This window comes from Leuciscus leuciscus (genome assembly GCF_965113295.1).
Source record: "Leuciscus leuciscus genome assembly, chromosome: 6".
Classification (NCBI taxonomy): domain Eukaryota; kingdom Metazoa; phylum Chordata; class Actinopteri; order Cypriniformes; family Leuciscidae; genus Leuciscus; species Leuciscus leuciscus.
The window spans coordinates 44016599-44039149 of NC_138730.1; the positions used below are offsets into that span (position 1 = coordinate 44016599).

Here is a 22551-nt window from a genome sequence, read left to right on the forward strand (position 1 = left end):
ACTCACAAATAGAGTAAACTGCTTTCAGAATTAATACCCACCCTGTGATCAGAAACGAATATTATACAATATACATTACTGTATATAGCATATTTTACATATACGCACGTATATATAAAAGTGTGTGTATGTATGTGTATGTGTATGTGTATGTATATATATATATATATATATATATATATATATATATATATATATATATATATACACATACACACATTATATACTATTGTGCTCATAGTAAACAATGTAGTACGTTACCGTGTTATGTCATCACAAAAATCTCTATGAAAGACACTATGATCTGCACCTGCATATGACATGCTTCTGTCTGTCGCTGCACAGCTGAAGACGCCTCGTACGTCCTTTAGACAAAAGGTTTCTGTGCGAAGGACGGTCACCAAATAAAGCTTTGTGCAAACCACACACACACACACACACACACACACACACACACCAAAGCTGCATGCATGCATACAATATTTCATGCACGTCGCAGCTGCAACCGCGCTCAATAATATACCAAACGCCAAGAGAAAAGATTATACAAATATATTTACATACATCCCATGCATTCATGCTCCAGTCATTTATAAAGAGAGAAAAATTGGTGTTGGAAAATAATGCAAATTGCAATGCGTTCTAGCTGACTGTCTGACATTAAGATCCAACTTAAATTGGTTTATTATGAAAACTACAGCCATGTACAGTGTCACGTTGCGGTCTGCGCCACCCCTCTCACGCACAGACAATGAGCCCGCAGTGGGTTTATGAGACATGCGGGCCCCTCCGCGTATAACGCGCACCGCACGCGCCTGTCACTGACGCACGCGCGCGGAACACTAGCAACGCTATCGAACACAAACCTGCTACTAATACTTAACACAAATACTCACTCTAAAAGCCTCGAAAATCCTACATATACACCGCGTTATTGTTGTTCTGCTACTCAAGACTCTCAGTAGCAAAACTAAATGCGTTTTCCTCCTTCTATAGTCGGAACCCGCGACACACACACACACACACACACACACACACACAAAAAGAGAAAAATAAGCGAAACTTTCTGCTTACCGCCTTTGGCTTCCTCTTCGTCATTCACCTACGAGCAGAAGACACAATCTCGACGATTTTAAGAAAAAGAAATGTGTGTGTCGGAGGGTAAAAGCTGAACATTAACCCTACGGCTGTGTGACGTCTCTCGGTGCTGCTTTTGAAAACATCGCCGTCAGCCCGTCTCTAAGAAAAGCCCCAGCGAAAAAACACGGAAAGCTAAGGGTCTCATTGGCGGACGAGGGGTCACGTGATCCGGGGCGCTCAAAAACGTTTTGCGCATGCGCAGACGCGCTCTGCTGCTAGGCTGTGACTTGCATACGCTGATATATTTTTGCTGTTGAAGATTTCTCTATTCTGTTAATGTGTTGTATGCTTATTTTTGACATCGTATTATTTTATTATTTAATTATACAATACTTTATTATTTATTATTTATCTTTTTAATGTAATTAAATAGCTTTTGTTTAAATTAAATTAAATATGGACAAACCCAACAACTGGGTTTACAATTCTTTAAAAATTAACCCAATGGTTGGGTTTGTCCACATGTGACCCAAACATGTGTTGAAACAACCCAGCATTTTTTTGTGTGTTTTACATGTTCTTTCTAATTATTTCATTTATTAATTCTTCTATTCTTTTTTGTTTTGCAATAATATGCAAATGCATAAAATACATAATACCCGGAGAGGCCAGAATATAGAAATAATATCAGAATATAGAAATTGTGGGCGTATCTGGAATGCAAAGAATATGTCCTGTGGTGTTTATATTTAATCCACTTTATTTATTTATTAATAAATAATTGTGCATTGTTTCCTATATTGTTTTGTTTTATGGTTTTATAGTTTGGATTATGTAAGATTGTTTTGTGCCTATAATAAAATAATAATTGTTTTTTTATTTAATCGAATTTATTAACATTTTGGGCGTTATTTCCTATATTCTTTTTATAGTTTTATAGTTTGTATTATACTAGATGTTTTTGTGTTTATAATAATAGTAATAATAATAATAATATTTAGAAAATGTCCATCCACTTTTTTAATATGACAAATTGCTCCACTCTTTAAACATTTTATTATTATTATTGTTACAAGTGAAATTCATCCACTCTCCGTTTATCTCATAAATTAATTTTTTTATGAGAGTTTTAACGTAAATGATTATTATTTTCTTCTTTGGGATATATGATTTGGGGGGGGGGGGGGGGGGGAGGGGGGGTGACGCACTGTGACGTCACCCTTTCCGTGCGACGCTGCAGCGAGCGCTCGCGAATGTTCTGGAACCTTCATCATGTCGGAGAGGCGCGAGGAGAAAGAGGAGAAGGTATTTCTCGTGCCTGATCCATTGTGGCGACATTAATTCTGTTATTACGAGAGCCTAATTTGTTTTTGATTCTAGTTTCGCTATTTTAGAAAGACATTTTGTGGCGCATTCGAGGGTTGTTATTGTTGTGGCGCAGTTGGTTATTAGGATGTAGGAAAAAGGGAGTTCGCGCATGCGCATGGGGATGGGCTGGTATTATGTTGCAGAACGAGCTCGAATCACAAGGGAGAACATTGGTCCGTGTGTGTGAGTCTGTGTGTGTTAGGGGGATGGGCGCTGGCTACACACACACACACCCACACACACTCACGTGCATGCACAAATCAGCTTGAATCAGTTGCATGAAATGCGACTATGTTGTTGTGGTCTGAAGAAGTGATCATAACACATGACACAGTCTTGTGTAGAACTGGGTTATAATGTGAACCCTAACAACAAAGGCTGTAAAGTGTTATGGTAGTACCATTTGTTCTATTGCATAAGCATAAAAGTTAACATCTGGAAGAAAAGAAGAAAAAAAAGCTGTAATCTGGTTGGCTGGTCTTCCAGCCTGGTCATATCTGGGTTTGCATGCTGTTTTTTTCTCTCAACAAGGGCTATTTCACATGTAAAACTGTGTTTGGTTTTTATTTATTAATAGTAATTATTATTATTATTTAATTTTTTGGTCTTTTTTTGACCAACCTATACTCTGTTTTATGTTTCTTTCTTTCTTTTATGATGTAATATTTGATTTATTCAAGCCAAATAAATCTCTTCTGGCTGTAAGGAATCTAGTGACCTTCCTTGTGAAAGGTAAAAAAATAAAATACCATGGTCCTACCTGACCTATTAAAGCAAGCAGCCATAAATATTTGACCAATTAATATTGCCATGGACAATAACTATACCTGATTGGCCAAAAAACATAGTGTAAAATAACAGCAATTATGTGTGCATCTCATTTACTAGCATTAAACTGCATTGTATATCAGCACTATTTCGAACACACTTGGATACCGTTCTGCTAACTACTGTAAATGCAGTGGTATAATATGACTATGGTATATTTCACACCACCATATCCATAGTATTGCGATTGTCACAGTAAGGTTTTGTAAATAAAGACTCTGGATGGTGAGGTTCTCTATAATGCGTGCTCTTTTGATTGTGGCTTGTTTATACATGCTTGTACTGTACATCATCTGCAACTGTCAGTGAGGTTATGTTTTATGGATGGGTTTTGCCAAGCATTGTTTGCATCAAATAAATGCGAAGTAATGGAATATTTGTGCTTGCTTTTATGTGTTGTTAAAGAATATTAGGAGATATTGGAGAGACCATGTTTAACATGCACAAGAAGAATATTTCTATATTACTTAGAACTTGGTCATATTTAGATTACCGGTAGTATTAATCAGATTAATATTCCATAACCCCATTAAATAAATACTCCAGTTCAGGGAAATCTGTATATGCATGTGCCTCTTTTAATGCAGGATTCTTAATTATCTTATTTGGGAGACAAATTGTACCATAATGGAATATTTATTATCATCTACTCACGTAAACAAAAGTAATTATTGATTCTGCATGATATCGGCCATTGTAAAAGGTCAAGCAACACTAGAGATATTTATGGTAGGGATGCACCGATCCGATATACTCAGTATCGGTATCGGCTCCGATGCTGCCATTTTTGCCGGATCGGGTATCGGTCAGACACAAGTGTGCCGCACAAGCCCTGAAAAGTGAAGCCAAAACGTCTCGATCGCCCCCTGGTGACTGGTCCTAGTATAGGTCATAAGCCCCGCCTCCCCGTGTTATACAACGGGACTTGAGACCAACTAAACAATTTAATTACACTTCAAATATCTTTTTTCCAAAGGTGGTTTCTGCCTACTGTAGTTTTTAATCACGCTGATGTAAATTCAAGTGTTTGTTTTTAAAATAAGTTTGTTTTTAGTTAGTTATTTGATGTTATAAAAACGGTGGTGTGACGTCATGATTGACAGCTGTGATTGACAGGTTCTCTGAGCGAAGTAGTCACTGAACACATTTTTTTTCAGGATCTTCGGAGGACTGAGGAGATTGGAGCTTTAAATTTAATATCTAAATTTCTATAATTAATTATTTCACACCGAGAGTGAGGGGGGCGGGGCCTTGATTAAGCGGCTTTACTTCCTGCTCACGACTGCGCCGGTCTGGTTCCCGAGATCTCTACCGCGCAAACTCAAGCCCAAAGATGTCAGCGCCATATCGGGACACTGGCGGCTTCAGTTCTCACCAATAGAAGAGCGCGAAGGGGCGTCGTCCATATTTTTTTACAGTCTATGGTCAGACAAGGCCGATCCAAATCCGATATTGTGCGTATAGAATGTCTCAATTTTATAATAGGCTATGTATAAAATAATTGATATTTTAGATTTTTGTTCTCTTGTTTTTCATGAATGTATTTTACAACAACACAAAGAGCAATGTGTAAAGTTTTACCAGAGTTAGGGTTACACTAGCTGTTGAACGAACTTGATTAAATTAAGGGAAACTTTTCCACGAAAATGAATTACATTTTTCCAACAAAATCTAATTTGTTTGAAATGATTTGTTGTAATCTTGTTGTATGAACTTAAATTAATTTAGTCATTCCTGCTAGATAAAGTTTTGTCAGGTTGACTACATTTAATTTTTGCCCTGCCTAACATCGCCCACATTATAATTTTAGCTAATTTTTTAGCCACTTTTTACAGAGTAATATTGAATATTAATTATTCAGGTCTGCGAATGAGGTTTAATGCATATATTGAGTGCCCACAGCCCTAAACTAAACACAGTCGCCACTCTTCTGCATAAAGTCCTCTAAGTTTCTAACATAACTGAATATTAAACACTAACATTAACTAACAACATCTTTCCATTTACAGAAAAACACATAAAATAACACTTTAATCCCTAAATTTACCCTCCTAATGCAGTCCCTTGCAAAGCATGCTGGGAACTACAGATCCACTGCCCAGTTAGTTGTCAACAAAAATGATTGATGTAGTTTTCACACAAATTAATTAAGTAAACTTCAGTTTTAAATATATTAGGTTGATTGAACACAATTAAATTAAGTTGTGACAAAATATTAAACAATCGTGTTACTTTAGCTTATTTTAATTCATTAAATTTAACAAGAGGCAAAAATATTTTTTTGGAGTGCTTATTGTCTCTTAATTTGTTCCTCACTAAACGTTTTTTTTCACAAACTGTTCAGATTGTATATAATTATTGTGCACTCGTGATTTTTCTAGACTAGATTTTACTGCTGAATTATCCACTAATCTAGTTTATAATAGCATTTATGTCAGATTATGATCATATATTTTTCTTTTTTTTTTCCAGTTCTTATTATCAGTTCAACACAGAGTTATAGAAATTCTACTTGATAAAAAAAAAAAAAAACTGTGCTGGTATCGGATAGTGATGCTCCGATTGATCGGCCGCCGATCATGATCGGCCGATATTGGCAAAAAATAGCTTCATCGGCAACCCCCAAAAGCGCCGATCAAAAAAGCCGATCACGTGACGTAAATAACTCGCGCAACTTTTCCGCATGCGCGGCAACACAACAGCAGAGCAGAGCTTGCTTAACAGTGGCAAATGAGTTCTCCTATGACGGCAATTCAATGGCAATTATAAACGAGCGTACAACTGATGCTGGCGCGCGCGGTAAATGACATTCGCGAGAGGATAACAGATCTACGCGCGAGGAAACGGGAACTCGCGAGCTCATTCAAACCCTGCGCGGGCGCATGACATCTCTGCCCTCGCGCGCGCGCATGATCATTCCCCACACTCTCGCGCTTGATCTCCTCTCGCCTGCTGATTTTGCTCGGCAGTTTAAACACTTTTATTTTTGGCAGTCGAGGGGCGGGACTTACTGTTTTAATAACCTCAAATGTCATTGTCATTATTTTATTTTTTGGATCTGATGTAGTTAGTTCCTCAACTACATCCATTGTAGTCTGCCTGACCCCTCTTTGTTTTGAAAAATTATACTGTGCGTTATTTGGAAAAGGTGGCCTACAGTAGCCTTATGTTATCTTGTTTTCTAACTACTACAATTAAATAAATATTGGTGGTTCTTCAAGATTTTCTTGACTCTAGCATATTTCCATTCTGTGATCGGCAGTGATCGGCAATCGGCAGATCATGATTTTGGTGATCGGTAATCGGTGATCGGCCCCAAAAATGCTGATCGGAGCATCACTAGTATCGGATCGGTATCGGTCGATACTCAAGAATTTTTGGTATCGGATCGGATCGATTCTGAAAAAATGGTATCGGTGCATCCCTAATTTATGGAGCGAAAAATATATAAAAGAAATAAGAAAAGAAAAGATTATTACAGATTGGTGGAAGCGTCGTAATGACATCACTGCCGGTGGTTTACTATTTATTGCTTGTGCGTTGCCGTCACTGACATAAAGTGTGATTTGAGGTGAAATTACTGTACATAATTACTAATAATGCAGTGTAAAAACTTGGAAAAGCATCTCCAGTGCAATTGCAGTAAACATGTACATTGAATATGCTATTGTGTATTCAGGAATATGTCTTTAGCTGTGGGGCGTTCGGGAATAAATGTTTAACCCAAGTAAATAAATACATTTGAAAATGCTGTGCATGTAAATTTGTTTGTATGTTAAAATATTTTAACGTGCATGCTTCTGTATAATTCTCTCCCAATACCTTTTCCCAGATCTGAACATTCATTTATTAATCGTTTTTAAAAGAACCACACGGGTCTGATTGAGTATAATTAATGATAATATTTTTATTTACATACACAACTGAGGTTTACAAGGACTCCAGACCACCGTGGAGGTCCGGTTACAGGTCAGCTCTCACACCAAAGCCCGGTCCAGGAGGAGGTTCTGTCAGGGAGGTTAAACCTCCGGCAGGTTCACATGAAAAACGCCCGCCCCTGACGGAAGAGAGATCATTACAATCAATTAAAAAAAAAACACTCTTAAGCGTGCCAACTGACTCATTAAACCACACGTATAACATAACGTCCTTATTTAATTAGACTCATGTTATCTTAGGAAGTAAAATATGAGAACTGTGGTCCTATATCATCCCAAACACCCCCGATGACATCACCAGCAAACTACACCCTCGACTCTGAACCGGATAATCAAATCATCTGGCTTCTTAGCCCCAATTTCTGTAAAAGATCTAAATCTTTAAACAAATAAGACGAGTTGCTTTCACATTCAATTCCACTGCTGTTCTATATGCAGACGGGCTAAAAATATTATATTTACATGCTCTTATTTTGTATCACGTATTTTATTATATTCGTGATGTTTTTAAACGTGCTTTAAAAATAAAATGATTGATTGAAAAAAAATATAGGCTACCTTGATATCTTTTAAGTAAAAATCAGCTTTGAATCACAGGAATAAATTACATTTTAAAACATGTTCAGATGGGGTTTAAAATTATTTAAAATTGTAATAATATTTCACATTATTACGGTTTTACTATTTTATTAAATAAATGCAGCCTTGGTGACGTTTCTCAAACATTCAAAAATCATAATTATTACAAAATGTTGACGGGGCATCATGTATATAGCTTAATATTTATGTATTTGCTCTGAAATTATTATTAAGGGGGTTATAAAACATCTTAATACATGAAAATGCCATGACACAAACAAATCAGATGTTTGATAATTTCACTGATGAATTTCCATGAACTTGACGTTTAAATCAGAGATGCTATTAAACTCACATTTGTGATACAAAGAAAGAATCTAATATGACTGAGACATTAGTAAATGTAATGGTCAGACAGAAATCACTTTAAAATCATTGCAAGTAATGATTCTGTAATGATAAAGATGCACGATTCTGGATAAATTGAGAATAAATTATTATTTTATTTTTTTTCAAATAGAGATCATGATTCTGAATACACAACTAAACAAAATAACATGTGATTAACTGGAGATTCTGAATTTTTTTTTTTGCTACAGTCCATTTAAAAAAAATATTGATTTAAAATAAATTAATATTGTTTTTTAAAAATCTGTTTGAATTAATGATTCAATGACTTGCTCATAATACTCCACATGTTTCATTACGTGATAAATCAGCATTTTTGAACGAATCTCTTGAATTAATTATTCAATGACAAATGCATTTTCAACAGTCACTTGCCGCCACCTACTGGTGTAACGATGTAACTGATACAATCTTTATTGGAACCATCAAGTTACTTTCAAAAGGTTGATTTACTCTTATTTGTATCACTACCATAGACATCAGCACTATACATTGTATCCCAGTACTTTTGTGATTATTGTAACAGGAATAATGATACTGGTGTGCTTGAAAAGACTGTTTATCATCAATACATGACAACAGCTCTCTCTGGGTCAGCAGCAGCGCCAACACACATTTAACTGTGATCGTCCTTAAACAAAGGTTTAATAGACATTGCCGCATCGTTGTCATTTGGGAACGGTTTGAATCAAGATCGCGACCTTTTACTGATTAATGGATAACAGATTTGTGTACCTGGGCCCAGGAGGAGGAACTCTCCCTGCCTTCAGCTCATCAATGATCTGCTCCATGTCTGATGTCTTAAGATCCTCCTACAGGCCAAAACAAAGCACAGGAAAACACCCATTAACGAATAACTAATTCATTACAGTCTATTCTCTGATCTCTGCCTTAACAAAGAGAAAAATAAATGAGCTTGAGTATTGGATTTAGTCTCACGTTCAACCAAAATCAATAAAACTACGCAAAAAGAAAAAGCTTGTTGTTGTTTTTTTAACAGCTGAGATGCAATAATTGTACTGGTCCTAAAAAAAGGCTTACATTTCTTTAAACGCAACATAATTATGACATGTTCTTGACAGGTTTTGTGCAACTCAGATGTTTTCTGACTATTTTCTGTTTAACCGTGAGAGGCCAAGGCTAATTGCATCACTACCCCGGGCAGGTCATCCAGGGCGACGCTTAACTTTAACAAGCTTACGACTCGAGATCTAATTGGTAAATGAAACTATTTAAACACAGAACATCAGGCCGGTTATATAGTTAATCTTTCCTCTAAAGCTAAAAAAAATTTATTATTTTTTTTGTGTAAATAATAGTACAAAAAATATGCACTTTCAATATTGCAATATTATCATTAGATTATGTATTATTATAAAAAATAATATTAGTATTATCATTTGAACAATTATATTTAGTTATTTTGTTGTACGCGTACATTGACAATTTTTACAATTATAATAAATCACAATAAACAATATGCACTGTCAATATTATTATTATTATTATCTGATTATGTATAATACAATAATTAGTATTATTAGTACAATTATAGCATGCAAAGTTCATTTGTTTGTACTTTCTGCATTCATCTAAACTACCTGGTTGATTATCAGCCAATCAGAAGATAGTTATTATAATTCTACACGTGTAATGTGATCGCGCCCCACAGTTATCATAGTTAAGACGCTACTCTCGCCATAGGAACAAATGTTGTTCATCTTGACTTTATTAACAGAGAAACTTGCCTCCCCCTAGAGGTGACATTAAAACTAGCCTCTCACCGACACACAACAAGACTCTAAAAAATGAGCTTTGTAATAATCATACTCACATAATAGTTATCATTGATTTGGACCATCGGTGCGTTCACACAAGCCCCGAGGCATTCGACTTCTGTTAGCGTGAATAATTTATCAGCTGTGGTCTCGCCGACTTTGATACCTGACAGGAGAGATCATGGGATTAAATGCATAGTTGTTATTATAATGTACTCGACCTCAATCGATACTCGATTTTCTTTCTTTCTTTCATGCCAAAAAAAAAAAAAAAAAAAAAAAAATCTCTTTTCCTGACAATTAGTGTAGGGATGAACTATTCCTGTAAGTGCCTTTTCAAATAATAGCTTCTGATTTCGTTCCAACTCAAAATATTATGTTGCCAGGAAAAGGTGACTGGTTATTTTCCCAGCATTTTGAAATATTCACATTTGAGGCCTTTTTTTTTTTTTTTTTTTTTCGTAGCGTGGCTTTAGTTTGTTTATGTGGCGAGTGTGTTTATCGGTGACGTGCGAGTGGAGTCCCAGTTCTCGCTCACCCAGTTTGTTCTGGATGGCCTCCAGGATGCTGTCGGAGTCGCAGAGCATGCAGGGCGTAGTGGTGCAGATCTGGATGTGGTACTTTCCCACTGGCTGACGGAGGAACATGGTGTAGAACGTTGCTACTTCATAGACCCTCATCGGAGCGATGCCTAGGACCTCTGCCACCTGCAGGAGAAGTGGAAAATCACATCAGACACAGGCTGGGAATGACAAAAATCTGAAAAACACAATATTAATAAACGAAAATGGGACATTCACTATCAGCAGCATTTCATTTTTTTTTTATTTATTTTTTTTATATTTGGTAGCACTTAAAGCTTTTATGTATAATGCATTACAAAGGTATTCATAATTTACATTATAACGATTTGCATATTTTCATAAATAATTGTGACCAAAGTTAAAATGCATTATAATATTTGCAGATTCCTTGTAACATCTAAAATTAGTTGTTTGTCATGCGTTTTATTTTCTAAAGGTGTAAAGGTGTTCAATTAATAATTAATGCATTAAAAAGATTTTTATGATGCATTATATATAAAGGCTTTATCGTAAGTGAAGTACTTTTTTTGGCACCTCTGGAATTATAGCAAACGTTTTGCAGAAGCTTCTATTCGAATAGAAAAGTAGAGAATAAATAACTAAATTATAGTGCAGGGTCTGTTACATACTATATATACAGAGACCATTCATATTTTGGATGACGTTCCTTAAACAGCTGGTTTGAATCTTTACAGTATGAACATGAAAATGTTAAATGCATGTATTATGAATGCATGTTTTTTTTTTTTCATGAAGGCTGAGTGATTTAAATAAATACACTGCTGTGCACAAAATAAGATGCAGTTAAACTACATATGAAACTGACTTTTTGCCACATATCAATAAATAAATAATACTTTATGATGTCACAAAAATAAAGGGGATCTATTATACTCTTTTACAAAGTCTTGATTTTGTTTTCGGGATCTACTAGAACAGGTTTTCATGATTGAATGTTGATTATTTCCCTCATATTCTCCATTGTTGCAGCTCCTCTCTTCCCAGTCTGTCAGTAACGCTCTGTTTAGTTCCTGTCTCTATGAAGCTCCTCCTTCTGAAAGCACACTGTGCACTCTGATTGGTCGGCTGGAGAAGTATGTTATGATTGGTCAATCGCTTCGAGCATGTTTGGAAAATGTCACAAAAAAAGCATAATACCCCTTTAAACTATAATTGCAAGTATTATTATGAACTTTTACACATTTTAACTGTATGATTATTAATGGGGTTCCACAATTTTTGACCGATGAATTTCCATGACTTCGTCCATGATTTTCCAGTCATTTGTGATTACTGGATAAAAAAAGGCTGCAATCAGAGAGCAATTTCTAGCCAATGGAGGAACTCAAAATGTATAATACCCCTTTAAAACTTTAATTGCAAGTGTTATTATTATTATTAATAGCATTATTACATTATTATTATTATTACTCATAAAATGTATAATACCCCTTTAAAACTTGAATTGCAAGTATTAATATTATTATTACATTATTATTATTACTCATAAAATGTATAATACCCCTTTAAAACTTTAATTGCAAGTATTATTATTATTATTATTACTCATAAAATGTATAATACCCCTTTAAAACTTGAATTGCAAGTATTATTATTACATTATTATTATTACTCATAAAATGTATAATACCCCTTTATAACTTTAATTGCAAGTATTAATATTATTATTACATTATTATTATTACTCATAAAATGTATAATACCCCTTTATAACTTGAATTGCAAGTATTAATATTATTATTACATTATTATTATTACTCATAAAATGTATAATACCCCTTTAAAACTTTAATTGCAAGTATTAATATTATTATTATTACTCATAAAATGTATAATACCCCTTTATAACTTTAATTGCAAGTATTATTATTATTATTACATTATTATTACTCATAAAATGTATAATACCCCTTTAAAACTTTAATTGCAAGTATTATTATTATTATTATTACTCATAAAATGTATAATACCCCTTTAAAACTTGAATTACAAGTATTATTATTATTATTACTCATAAAATGTATAATACCCCTTTAAAACTTTAATTGCAAGTATTAATATTATTATTATTACTCATAAAATGTATAATACCCCTTTATAACTTTAATTGCAAGTATTATTATTATTATTACATTATTATTACTCATAAAATGTATAATACCCCTTTAAAACTTTAATTGCAAGTATTATTATTATTATTATTACTCATAAAATGTATAATACCCCTTTAAAACTTGAATTACAAGTATTATTATTATTATTACTCATAAAATGTATAATACCCCTTTAAAACTTTAATTGCAAGTATTAATATTATTATTATTACTCATAAAATGTATAATACCCCTTTATAACTTTAATTGCAAGTATTATTATTATTATTACATTATTATTACTCATAAAATGTATAATACCCCTTTAAAACTTTAATTGCAAGTATTATTATTATTATTATTACTCATAAAATGTATAATACCCCTTTAAAACTTGAATTACAAGTATTATTATTATTATTACTCATAAAATAAATAATACCCCTTTAAAACCTTAATTGCAAGTATTATTATTAATATTATTACATTATTATATTTTACACATTTTAACTGTATGATTATTAATGGGGTTCCACAATTTTTGACCAATGAATTTCCATGACTTTGTCCATGATTGTCCAGTCATTTGTGATTACTGGATAAAACAATTCTTTAACAGAGGCTGCACTCAGAGAGCAATTTCTAGCCAATGGAGGAACTCATAAAATATACACTCACATTTAATGAAATTGACTGATATTTCCAGGTTATTAGTAACTGTGATGCCTCTCACCTTGTTCATGGCTGAAATAGGAAGCCATCCGTGTTGCCTCTGAGCCAGATCCAGCACAGGGATAGTGGCGGCCGCCTTGTGTCCCTCTGGATACATACCAATGATGGCCTCAACTCTCTGTCAACATACCATACACAACAAACACACAGATATCATCTACATGTCCGACAACAGCAAGACACATTTGATCTTGGCTGTGTGTAGTTTGACAGAAAAAAAGTTATACATATCATGCATTAAATATGATCACATGTTATGCTATCAAAAACACAAACGAGTTCCCTCACCTTCACGTTTTCTGGAGAGAATTCGAACGGAGTCTCTGGATTATTGTCCGGTGTGTCTCGGTGCTGGAATAAAGAAAACAGGTAAACACCACAACAACAACAAAAATGCTACAAAAATATAAGCCGTAAAACTATGTCCTCCTTATTTAGATTCTACAAGTATTGCAATTCAATATTGCCTTTTTTTTTTTACACTACTAGACCATCAGGAGTTAAATCATTCACTTATACAGACTGTACATGATGTATAAGATGAGTCATATTTACAAAAACAAATCATCACATCTTTCTGGCTTATTTCAGAAGCATTATACAATATTACATTGTCTTGTATAAATGATTCAATAAATAAATTTTTATTTTCTCAAATATTTTTATTTTTCTTTTGAACAAATTTAAATTTAACAGACAAGAACAAAGAACAAAGCTCAGCACAACATAGATCTGGACAATATTCAGGACATATGACACAATACAAATAATAATGGCTAAACTATAACGATGCCATTCAATATAGATGCAACAGTAGAGTTTAAGGAGTCCAAATATTTAAGAAACGTCCTTTTGTAGAGTGAAGGCGGCAAGTTAAGTATTCCAAAGGGAAAAATCTCCATGATGAGTTTATGCCAAGATGTTTTAGAAGGAGGTTTGTCGCTGATCCACAACAGGAAAATGTTCTTGAGTGCAGCATAGGTGAGGATATCATATAGTCTGCCTGAACCAGGACTGATTTTACTGTCTCTACTGTATATCCCAAGAGTAGCGAGACAGGATCACAGGCCAAAGCAGTTCCAAATATAGCGCTCATATCTTTCAGAACATCTTGCCAGTATAACTGAATTTTAGGATAGTACCAAACACAATGAGTATATGTACCCACCGCTGATTTGCATTTAAGGGAATCAGGTTTGAGGATTAATTTTATGTCTTTTGCTAGGAGATATTTGCAGTCTGTGAATAAATAAATACATTTTTTAACAGTCACTTGTCGCATTTTTTAACAGTCACTAGATTTTTTATTTCCATTGATTAAGACGATTATTGTGCCGCTGCCGCATTTTGTCCAGCGCAACTTCCTTTCCTTCACAGCGGTTCGTTTTCATTCCTCCACTTCAACTTAACATCCAAATCAACCAAATAAATGAGTGTTGTAAAATGCAGTCTCTACTGTTGCTAAACTGTGGGATGTGTTTGATATTAAAGGCACACTATGCAGCTTTCCGTTTTTGTCAAACAGCGACCCCTAGAGTCGCTGTGGAGTACTTATATTTAACATTACCGTCGTAAATACCACTCGCGCAGAGCTGTCTCTGCACTCACGGCCTGATCCCTTCCGCCCTCTATACCGGCCCCTGTTCAGTAGGATGGAAGCTATAATGAGTGGAAATAAGGTGTGGCCCCTTTAACCCCTTAACTGTCACCCCCATATTTGGGCATAGACATGAAAATGCACTATACAAACTTAAACAGCTGTAATTCATGAATGCTTTGAAGTACAGACATAAGGTTGGTCTTTTTTGAAAGAAGACACATCGAAGATTATTGTTGAAGTGGAATAATAAAAAAAAATTAATGTTTCTAAAAGTTATTAAAGTTTGAGTTTATTGTTTGAAAATTTGCTATAATATTGTTTTTATTATATTAAATATTTACATATTAATAAATATATATTTTAGCCTAAAAATGCTCAAAAGTAAAAGCTGCAAGTCTAAATGAGTTGTGTTTAAAGTTTCAACTTGAAATTTTAAAAAATGAGGTTTCTGTGAGACTTTTAGTTGGCACACCACAAATGGCCACTAGGAGACACCCTTGTTCATTGGTGATTCCCAAAGGTCATTTAGTTGCTAGAACTGACATTTGACACCACAGCACAAACACAGAGAGAGAGAGAGAGATATTTTTTAAAACCTTTTCACAAATATTTTCACTTTATTATACAAATTGCAACTTAAACTTGAATAAGACTTAGTAAATAATAAAAGAAAAGCATAATGAAATAAAATTACTGGGAAAATAAATATCAAAATATTTCCAATTTTTTTTAACTATTTACAAACTATTTACAATTTTTTAAACTATTTTCAAACTATTTACAACTTTATTCAAATGTCCACAACTTCTGAAAATTACAATCTATTTACATCATGCCAGTAATGGAAGCAATCCCGTGTTGCTTGGAAACACAAGTATGATCCACATCCCTGACAAAACACAAGCGTTTTGCAATGGCACACTTGGCATCTTCTCCTGGAGTCATCACTTTTGTTAGTGATGTACATTGGCCTGTGGCAGACATGGCCTGAGGGTTCTCCTGTCATTTGAGGTGGAGCAGGAGGTGCTGGAGGAGCAGGAGGAGCAGGCTCACTTGGAGGCATCCAGTCTGCAAGCTCCATAATCAAATCCTCACGGAATTCCCGCTGAGTTTTTGCTCTCTGATTATGAGCAGCAGCCAACTGCTGGTGCAGGAGGAAGGCATTTACCACTGCAATGTCAATGAAGTGGTAAAAAATCGAGCGGTACCACTTCCTAGTCTTTCTGAGTATTTTGTAGTACCCGACAAGGGCATCAGAGAGATCAACTCCTCCCATGTACCTGTGTGGAAATAATAGAATATATTTCAAATCTAAATGCAAATGTAACCAAGTAAATAAAATTAACTAATTTGTAAAAAATTTGTACACAACACCACTGAATAAATTCAACTCACTTGTTATAATCATGCACTGCAGTAGGTATCGGTACAGTGAGTTCTGTCCATCCTCCAGCTCTCGTCCTCACCCTCCTCCGTGCGGTGTGATCTCCTCCTGCTGAATGGAAGGAGGAGCACATGAGCACCTCCCTGGTGTCCTTCCATTCAAGAAAGAGGAGCCTGTCGTCACGGATCCACCGCATACTCCCACGGGGAGCGTTTCTGGGCAACTTGTTTTCCAGAGTTTTTGGGAAGCCCACCCGGTTGCTTCGAATGGTCCCACAGGCCCAGATGCCCTTCTGGAGGAGGTCTCTGAAAAGTGATGGGCTGGTGTAGAAATTGTCTACAAACAGCTTGTAGCCAGTTCCCAGCATCCTCTCGTCCACTAGTGCCATCACGGATTCATAACTCAGCCCCTTACTTTGTCCGTTTTGTCCTTCAGGGGATTTACCTTCATAAATAAAAAAATCCCATGTGTATCCATGGGCTGAATCAGCTAAAACGAAAAGTTTGTACCCCCACTTCGTTGGCTTTTCTTTTTGGTACTGTTTCAGCCCAATCCTCGCTTTGGATGCCACCATCCTCTCATCTACTGCGATATGTTGATGAGGGTGAAAATAGGTCTTGCAGGCATCTCTTATCTCCTGGTATACTGGCTTCAATTTACCCAGGCGATCATAGGCCGGAGTCCCCTTCATTTTTGCATTTTCAGCATCCATCTTAGGATCGCTGAGATGCAGTGCTCCTGAAATGGCCTGAAATTTCCTGCCAGACATGACAGTGGCAGGAAAGCCAAATTTGTAAAGCCTGGACCCACTCCAGTAGTTTGAAATTTGTGGTACTTTTACCAGACCCATGTAGATGACCACTGACAGGTATGAGTATAGATCCTTCAGGGACATGTCCTGCCATGCCTTCCTGGTTGTGTCTTGGTGCTCAGCTGCATAAGCATTTGAGTTGCGAATGACCGTTTGGCACACTGTTGAAGAGAAGAACTGCCGAAACAGTTCCAGAGAGCTATATGACTCTGTAGTCAGAAGCTGAGGGCCAGGAGTTCGAGCTGGTCGGAACACAACCTCAGGTGGTGGGATGTCGGGTTCATCTGAGCTGTGCCATCTTGCCTCAGTGGTACCCGAAGAAACAGCCCCTCTTCCTCTGTGTTGCCCTCTTCCTCTGCGTTGCCCTCTTCCTCTGCTTTGCCCTCTTCCTCGGCTTTGCCCTCTTCCTCTGCTTTGCCCTCTTCCTCTGCTTTGCCCTCTTCCTCTGCTTTGCCCTCTTCCTCTGCTTTGCCCTCTTCCTCTGCTTTGCCCTCTTCCTCTGTTTCCTCTTCTTCTGCTTCTCCTTCTGCCTTCTTCACTAAACCCACTGAAAGTGGATGTAGTAGCTGATGCAGATGAGTCCTCACCATCATCATCTGAATACCTATTGCAACAATATACAAACTGAATATAGTATAAAACTTACAAAGTATTGTTTGGCAACAATATGGTACAAACTGAATATAGTAAAAAAACAAACTAATATGGTACATGCAACAATATAGTACAAATTGAATAAAGCATTCAACTAATATGGTACATGCAACTATTGTGCAAACCGAATAACGCCTAAAACTAACAGTACATGCATGCATAATTCAATTATATATTTCTAAACGTATACTTATACAATTATATGTTTACATCACATTTATACATAACCCAGTAAAATTAGTAAAGATTGTGTAATAGAATATAGAGAAAAAAATATGACTCACCGTTCTAGGGTTGAATCGGACATTTCCTCTGGCAAAAGCACGTCTGGTTCATCATCACTCGAATGAAGATTAGGATCATCATTGTTGGAAGGATGATTTTGCTCATCATCACTCGACTTACAAAGCTCTTCAACTACTTCTAGCAGTGTAAAACACTTTTTAGGCCTCTGTGGATCCATTTTGTGAGTGTGGCAGTGGAGAATGAGCCTCAGTTTGTGTGCTCCTGCTTTCTGCTCTGCACGTTTATAAACGTTCAGCAGCATTTACAAACAGGAGGTTGATTGTGATTGGCACGTGTTTGCAATTAGACCTAAACTAAGTTTCTATTGGATAACCTGTTGCTTTCAAAGCAAATGAGCCTTAGTAACAGCTATGACAGCTCTGTTTGGCTACTGAGACTGTCTTGCCTTGCTGTTACTGGACATAACATTGTGAAGGTGGGCTGTTGCTAGTCAGAAGACTCTACCAACATAGCAATTAGTATATTATAGCAAATCCACACACAAAAAAATATTTTATTACAAAATGAACATTATAATTATACTAATTATTATAAATAAATATATATATATATATATATATATATATATACTTACGTTAGTCTCAATCAAGACAATATACATGAATATAGATGGATAACTATGAATATAGATGGATATTCTCTATTTTTATAATATTATTTTATAAAATTTTTATGGACAAATACTAGAATATATGTTTTATTATGAATTTGTAGCATAAAAACAGAAGTTTCAATGATAAAAAGTCGATCCATCGACTTTTTGTGACAAAGGTCAGAACTCCTGTTATGATGCAGATTTTTTTGAGGTGCACTCTTGTCAAAAATTCATCGGTTACTCTTCCTGCATAATTTGTAGCAAAAAACAGCAGTCAAATATCTATTTAGGAGTCTTAGACCTTTCCAACGATATACAGTTTGTCATAATTAGATTTGGATTTAATAGTAATATAGGGAAGTAAAGTTAGGCGTCCCGTATACGGGACGGTGACAGTTAAGGGGTTAAGAGCTGCGCGCGCCCTGTTGAACTGTCGGCAGTCTGTATTGTATGTGTGCCTCGAACACCCCATGTATGCGGGTTATTTCAGGTTTGATGCTCATTCTTATCCTACTTTTGTTTATCAAGTAAAGCTGTGGATGGTAGAACGGGTGACAGACAGTTACATGAGTTCGACTGGGGAATAAAGTGCAAGTTGTGAGATGCCAATCGCCTCCGTGAGTCTGTCTGGCCTCTGTAATAACTTCATCTGTGAGCTATCTCTATTTCTCCTCCTGACACAACGCGTTACAAAGCGTCGGACATCGAACAGGCAGATAACCTCTGAAGATGTCTACTAGTCCATCAACAAGAACGATATTTATTCGAGTCTGACTAAATAACGTAAAGCAATTCGTTATATCGCGAGACCTGATATCACGCGATACTTCCTAACGCTGAGGCCGGCGGCCTGTTGCAAGGGTGGTTTTTCGGCTCACAGGCGCTCGGGGGGTGCGTCTCGACCACCATTCAACCCGAAAAAAGTCATATAACTATTCCAATGACTCCGAAGCTGTTCGGTTAAGGTAAAAAAGTTACTTAGTTCACCTTTAAACAGTGTCATTAAAAGCACATTATACCATGGTCTGGGTGAATACTCGATTCTGATTGGCTGCAGGGTGTCCATTAAAAAGTGATAGAGGGCACCTAGTAAAGGAGTTCTGGTGAAACTGACTGTTTACCGTTCGAAATTAATAAATAAATGCGCTGGCGACATCAGCTGTGAGTAACCATAGCAACAGGCAGTAAACTGAAGGGTTCTACGACTATAAATATCTCCGGTTGCTAAATAAACCGTCAGGCGTAACCAGGGAAACCAAGTTATTGTTTGTAAAAACTTTAGATTTCGATTGTAAAACTAATTAAAATATAAACCTATGTTTTAAAAATGTGTTATTTGGCAAGTGACCATGGTATAAGCGGGTTAATGCCCTTCGAGGTGTCCATTGTCAGGTATTAATGGACTTCAGCGGAGGCAACAGTTCGACGCGCACGCATCGCCGTCATTGGGCATTAACCCTTACTTACGCCACAAAATAGACACTTTTCTGTGTGTGCAAATGGGCTTCGGATACGCATTAAAAAATGTCAGAAATGTAAAAAGTGGCAAAAAAGCCTTTTTGGAGAGTATTCACGTAAACACAGTGGCTTATGTCTTATGTAAAGGTACACAGTTGAGAAAGAAAATGTGTGTGTAAGAGTATATTGGATACGTGCATTAGCTCTTAAAGTGACAGCAGGTTTATTTGTCATTAATGATAAACAACAAATGACAAAGGAAAATCACTCACTGATATTATTTAATGAGGATGAATCTATATGTAATGTATACAGTGAGACTATGCAGTGTTATATGCAGTTATTTTACTATTAAACATTTGATTGTTACATTTTTTTGTTGCAGGCTATTACTTATCTGAATACCACTGTCTTATGTCCGTTTTGTTTGCAATTAGTTTCTTTGTTCTTATTGTATTGCTGACTGTTAAAGGGACACTTCACCGATTAGCGTTAAGCTTTGTATCAGTAGAAACCCGGTAGTATTTTGGAGTGGCCGTGCTTCCCTCCCTTCATGTCCCCCTGAGACGAGAGATTTCTGTATTGTGTGTCTGGAAAACAAACTCAGATGACGCAAAAATGGTCATTTATCGTCATCAGAGGCTCTTTTGTCCAGAGGCGAGAGACTACAGCCAATAGGAGGAGCTCGTCCCGCATGTGTTCAACCCGCCCATAGGGGGATCTCACGATAAAACACCGTCTTTTCAGTTTCCAGTCGACTAGTAGCCTAGCTGTATCATTTCTCCCGATACTGCCCTCTGTAACCGGTAGGCGTGGCTTGGGAGTGTCCTCGTAGGGCAGCGAAGCAAGTGCATTCTGGGAGTTGTAGTCTTTCATCCACATGAGCCAAAAATACATTTTCTGGCTTGTCTCAGTCTAGAAGGCACCAACTTCTACAATAATTTCACATTTCTACTACATAAATGACCCAATTTAAATACACATTCATCTTTCCAGCGGTGAAATATCCCTTTAACCTAACATCAGTTTTTGCTGAAGGAATTGTGAAATTTCACTGATATTTAAAATTACCCAAATCGTGAAATAAAACTTTGATCAAATCGCCCACCAATAATCGTGATTTCAATATTGACCAAAAATAATCTAGATTATGATTTTTGCAATAATCGAGCAGCCTTATTCTATACCATCTTGCGTCGTAGCCTATGATTCAATAGGTGTCATCATCATACAGTCCACATACGTGTCGTACCCAAGTTTATTAGATCAGTGTCGTACAGTGTGATTTGTGATGATCTTACAGGTTTGCCGAAATCTGTAGCAGGTATTAGTGTGGCACTAGGTTTAAGCCTCGTCTGTGAAACCAGGCATAAGTGTCTCATGTGCAAATCATTACAAAGACAACAAAAGTAAAGTCTCACCACAAAGAGTCCTCCTCCTCCAGCGCGAGCCGATGTCTGGTGAAGACTGCGCACCTGCCTCGCCTGCAGGACAAATGCAATCATGATACTTATAAACAAGTGTTCAGTAGGAAATACTCGGAGAAAACTATTGAGTATAAAGTCAGAGTAGATGTAAAACACTGTCTGTGCAATTCATAACTTTGTGCATATTGTGTGTACTGATCATATATGCTCCAAGTATACAGTGCTTATGCTCTTTAATGCTTTCTGTTCAGTGTATTCAGTGTTGACTGGGTCTCTCTGCATTAGTCATTGCAATAATAATGCATATTATTTATATATATATATATATATATATATATATATATATATATATATACACACACACACACACACACACACACACACACACATACATACATACATATATATATACACACACACACACATACATATATACACACATACATATACACACACACACACACACACACACACACACACACACACACACAATGTCTAATAAAATAAAATAAATTCCCAAGGCAAATAATTAAAGTCCTTAGCTGTTTTTAACGAGTGTCTAGTAATCACAAAAGGTTTCATTCTTATTTGAATGACATATAACCACAATCAGGCCTCAATATTAGCTGTTAGCCTATTAGCTTTATGTCCTTGCACAGATGTCAACGCTGCTTTTAAAGCAAAATTCGCATGCAATTCTTCTAAACACCTCATGAATAATACGACTAAAGCATGTATAAAGTAAACCTACCGCATAAGACACGGCAGAGCGCAGCGTTGAAGATAAAAACATCTTTTCAATGCGCTCGGTCGGTCACACTAAACCGCACTAAACACAAGCAATGGCGGACATCAAGAAGCGATGCGAGTTCGATTGAGCGGGTCTGGTTACACAAGGGCCATTCTA

At 36.1% G+C, this 22551-nt stretch overlaps 3 protein-coding genes across 5 annotated transcripts in view; all 3 read right to left on the bottom strand.

Annotated features, from left to right (window-relative positions):
• Positions 1–1259, bottom strand: part of ankrd12 (ankyrin repeat domain 12) — a 62218-nt gene extending 60959 nt beyond the window's left edge. For all 3 annotated transcript variants that reach the window (XR_014206755.1, XM_082172902.1, XM_082172901.1), the window contains exon 1: positions 1075–1259. The gene's annotated coding sequence lies outside the window, so the exon portion shown is untranslated. The remainder of the gene's footprint in view (positions 1–1074) is intronic.
• A 5904-nt stretch (positions 1260–7163) lies between these two features.
• On the bottom strand, positions 7164–22551 carry ndufv2 (NADH:ubiquinone oxidoreductase core subunit V2). The gene is made up of 8 exons (XM_082173244.1): positions 22396–22551; positions 21639–21701; positions 13698–13760; positions 13411–13527; positions 10518–10686; positions 10036–10145; positions 8937–9013; positions 7164–7333 (listed from the first exon to the last, which is right to left on the bottom strand). Exons 1-8 carry the CDS (start codon positions 22435–22437, stop codon positions 7240–7242), a joined length of 735 nt encoding a protein of 244 aa, XP_082029370.1. The 5' UTR covers positions 22438–22551; the 3' UTR covers positions 7164–7239.
• LOC309501063 (piggyBac transposable element-derived protein 4-like) lies at positions 15710–18405 on the bottom strand (the record flags this gene model as incomplete). Its single annotated transcript, XM_082173021.1, has 3 exons — positions 15710–16289; positions 16405–17808; positions 18143–18405. The coding sequence occupies 3 exons, from the start codon at positions 18403–18405 to the stop codon at positions 15824–15826; spliced, it is 2133 nt and encodes a 710-aa protein (XP_082029147.1). The 3' UTR covers positions 15710–15823.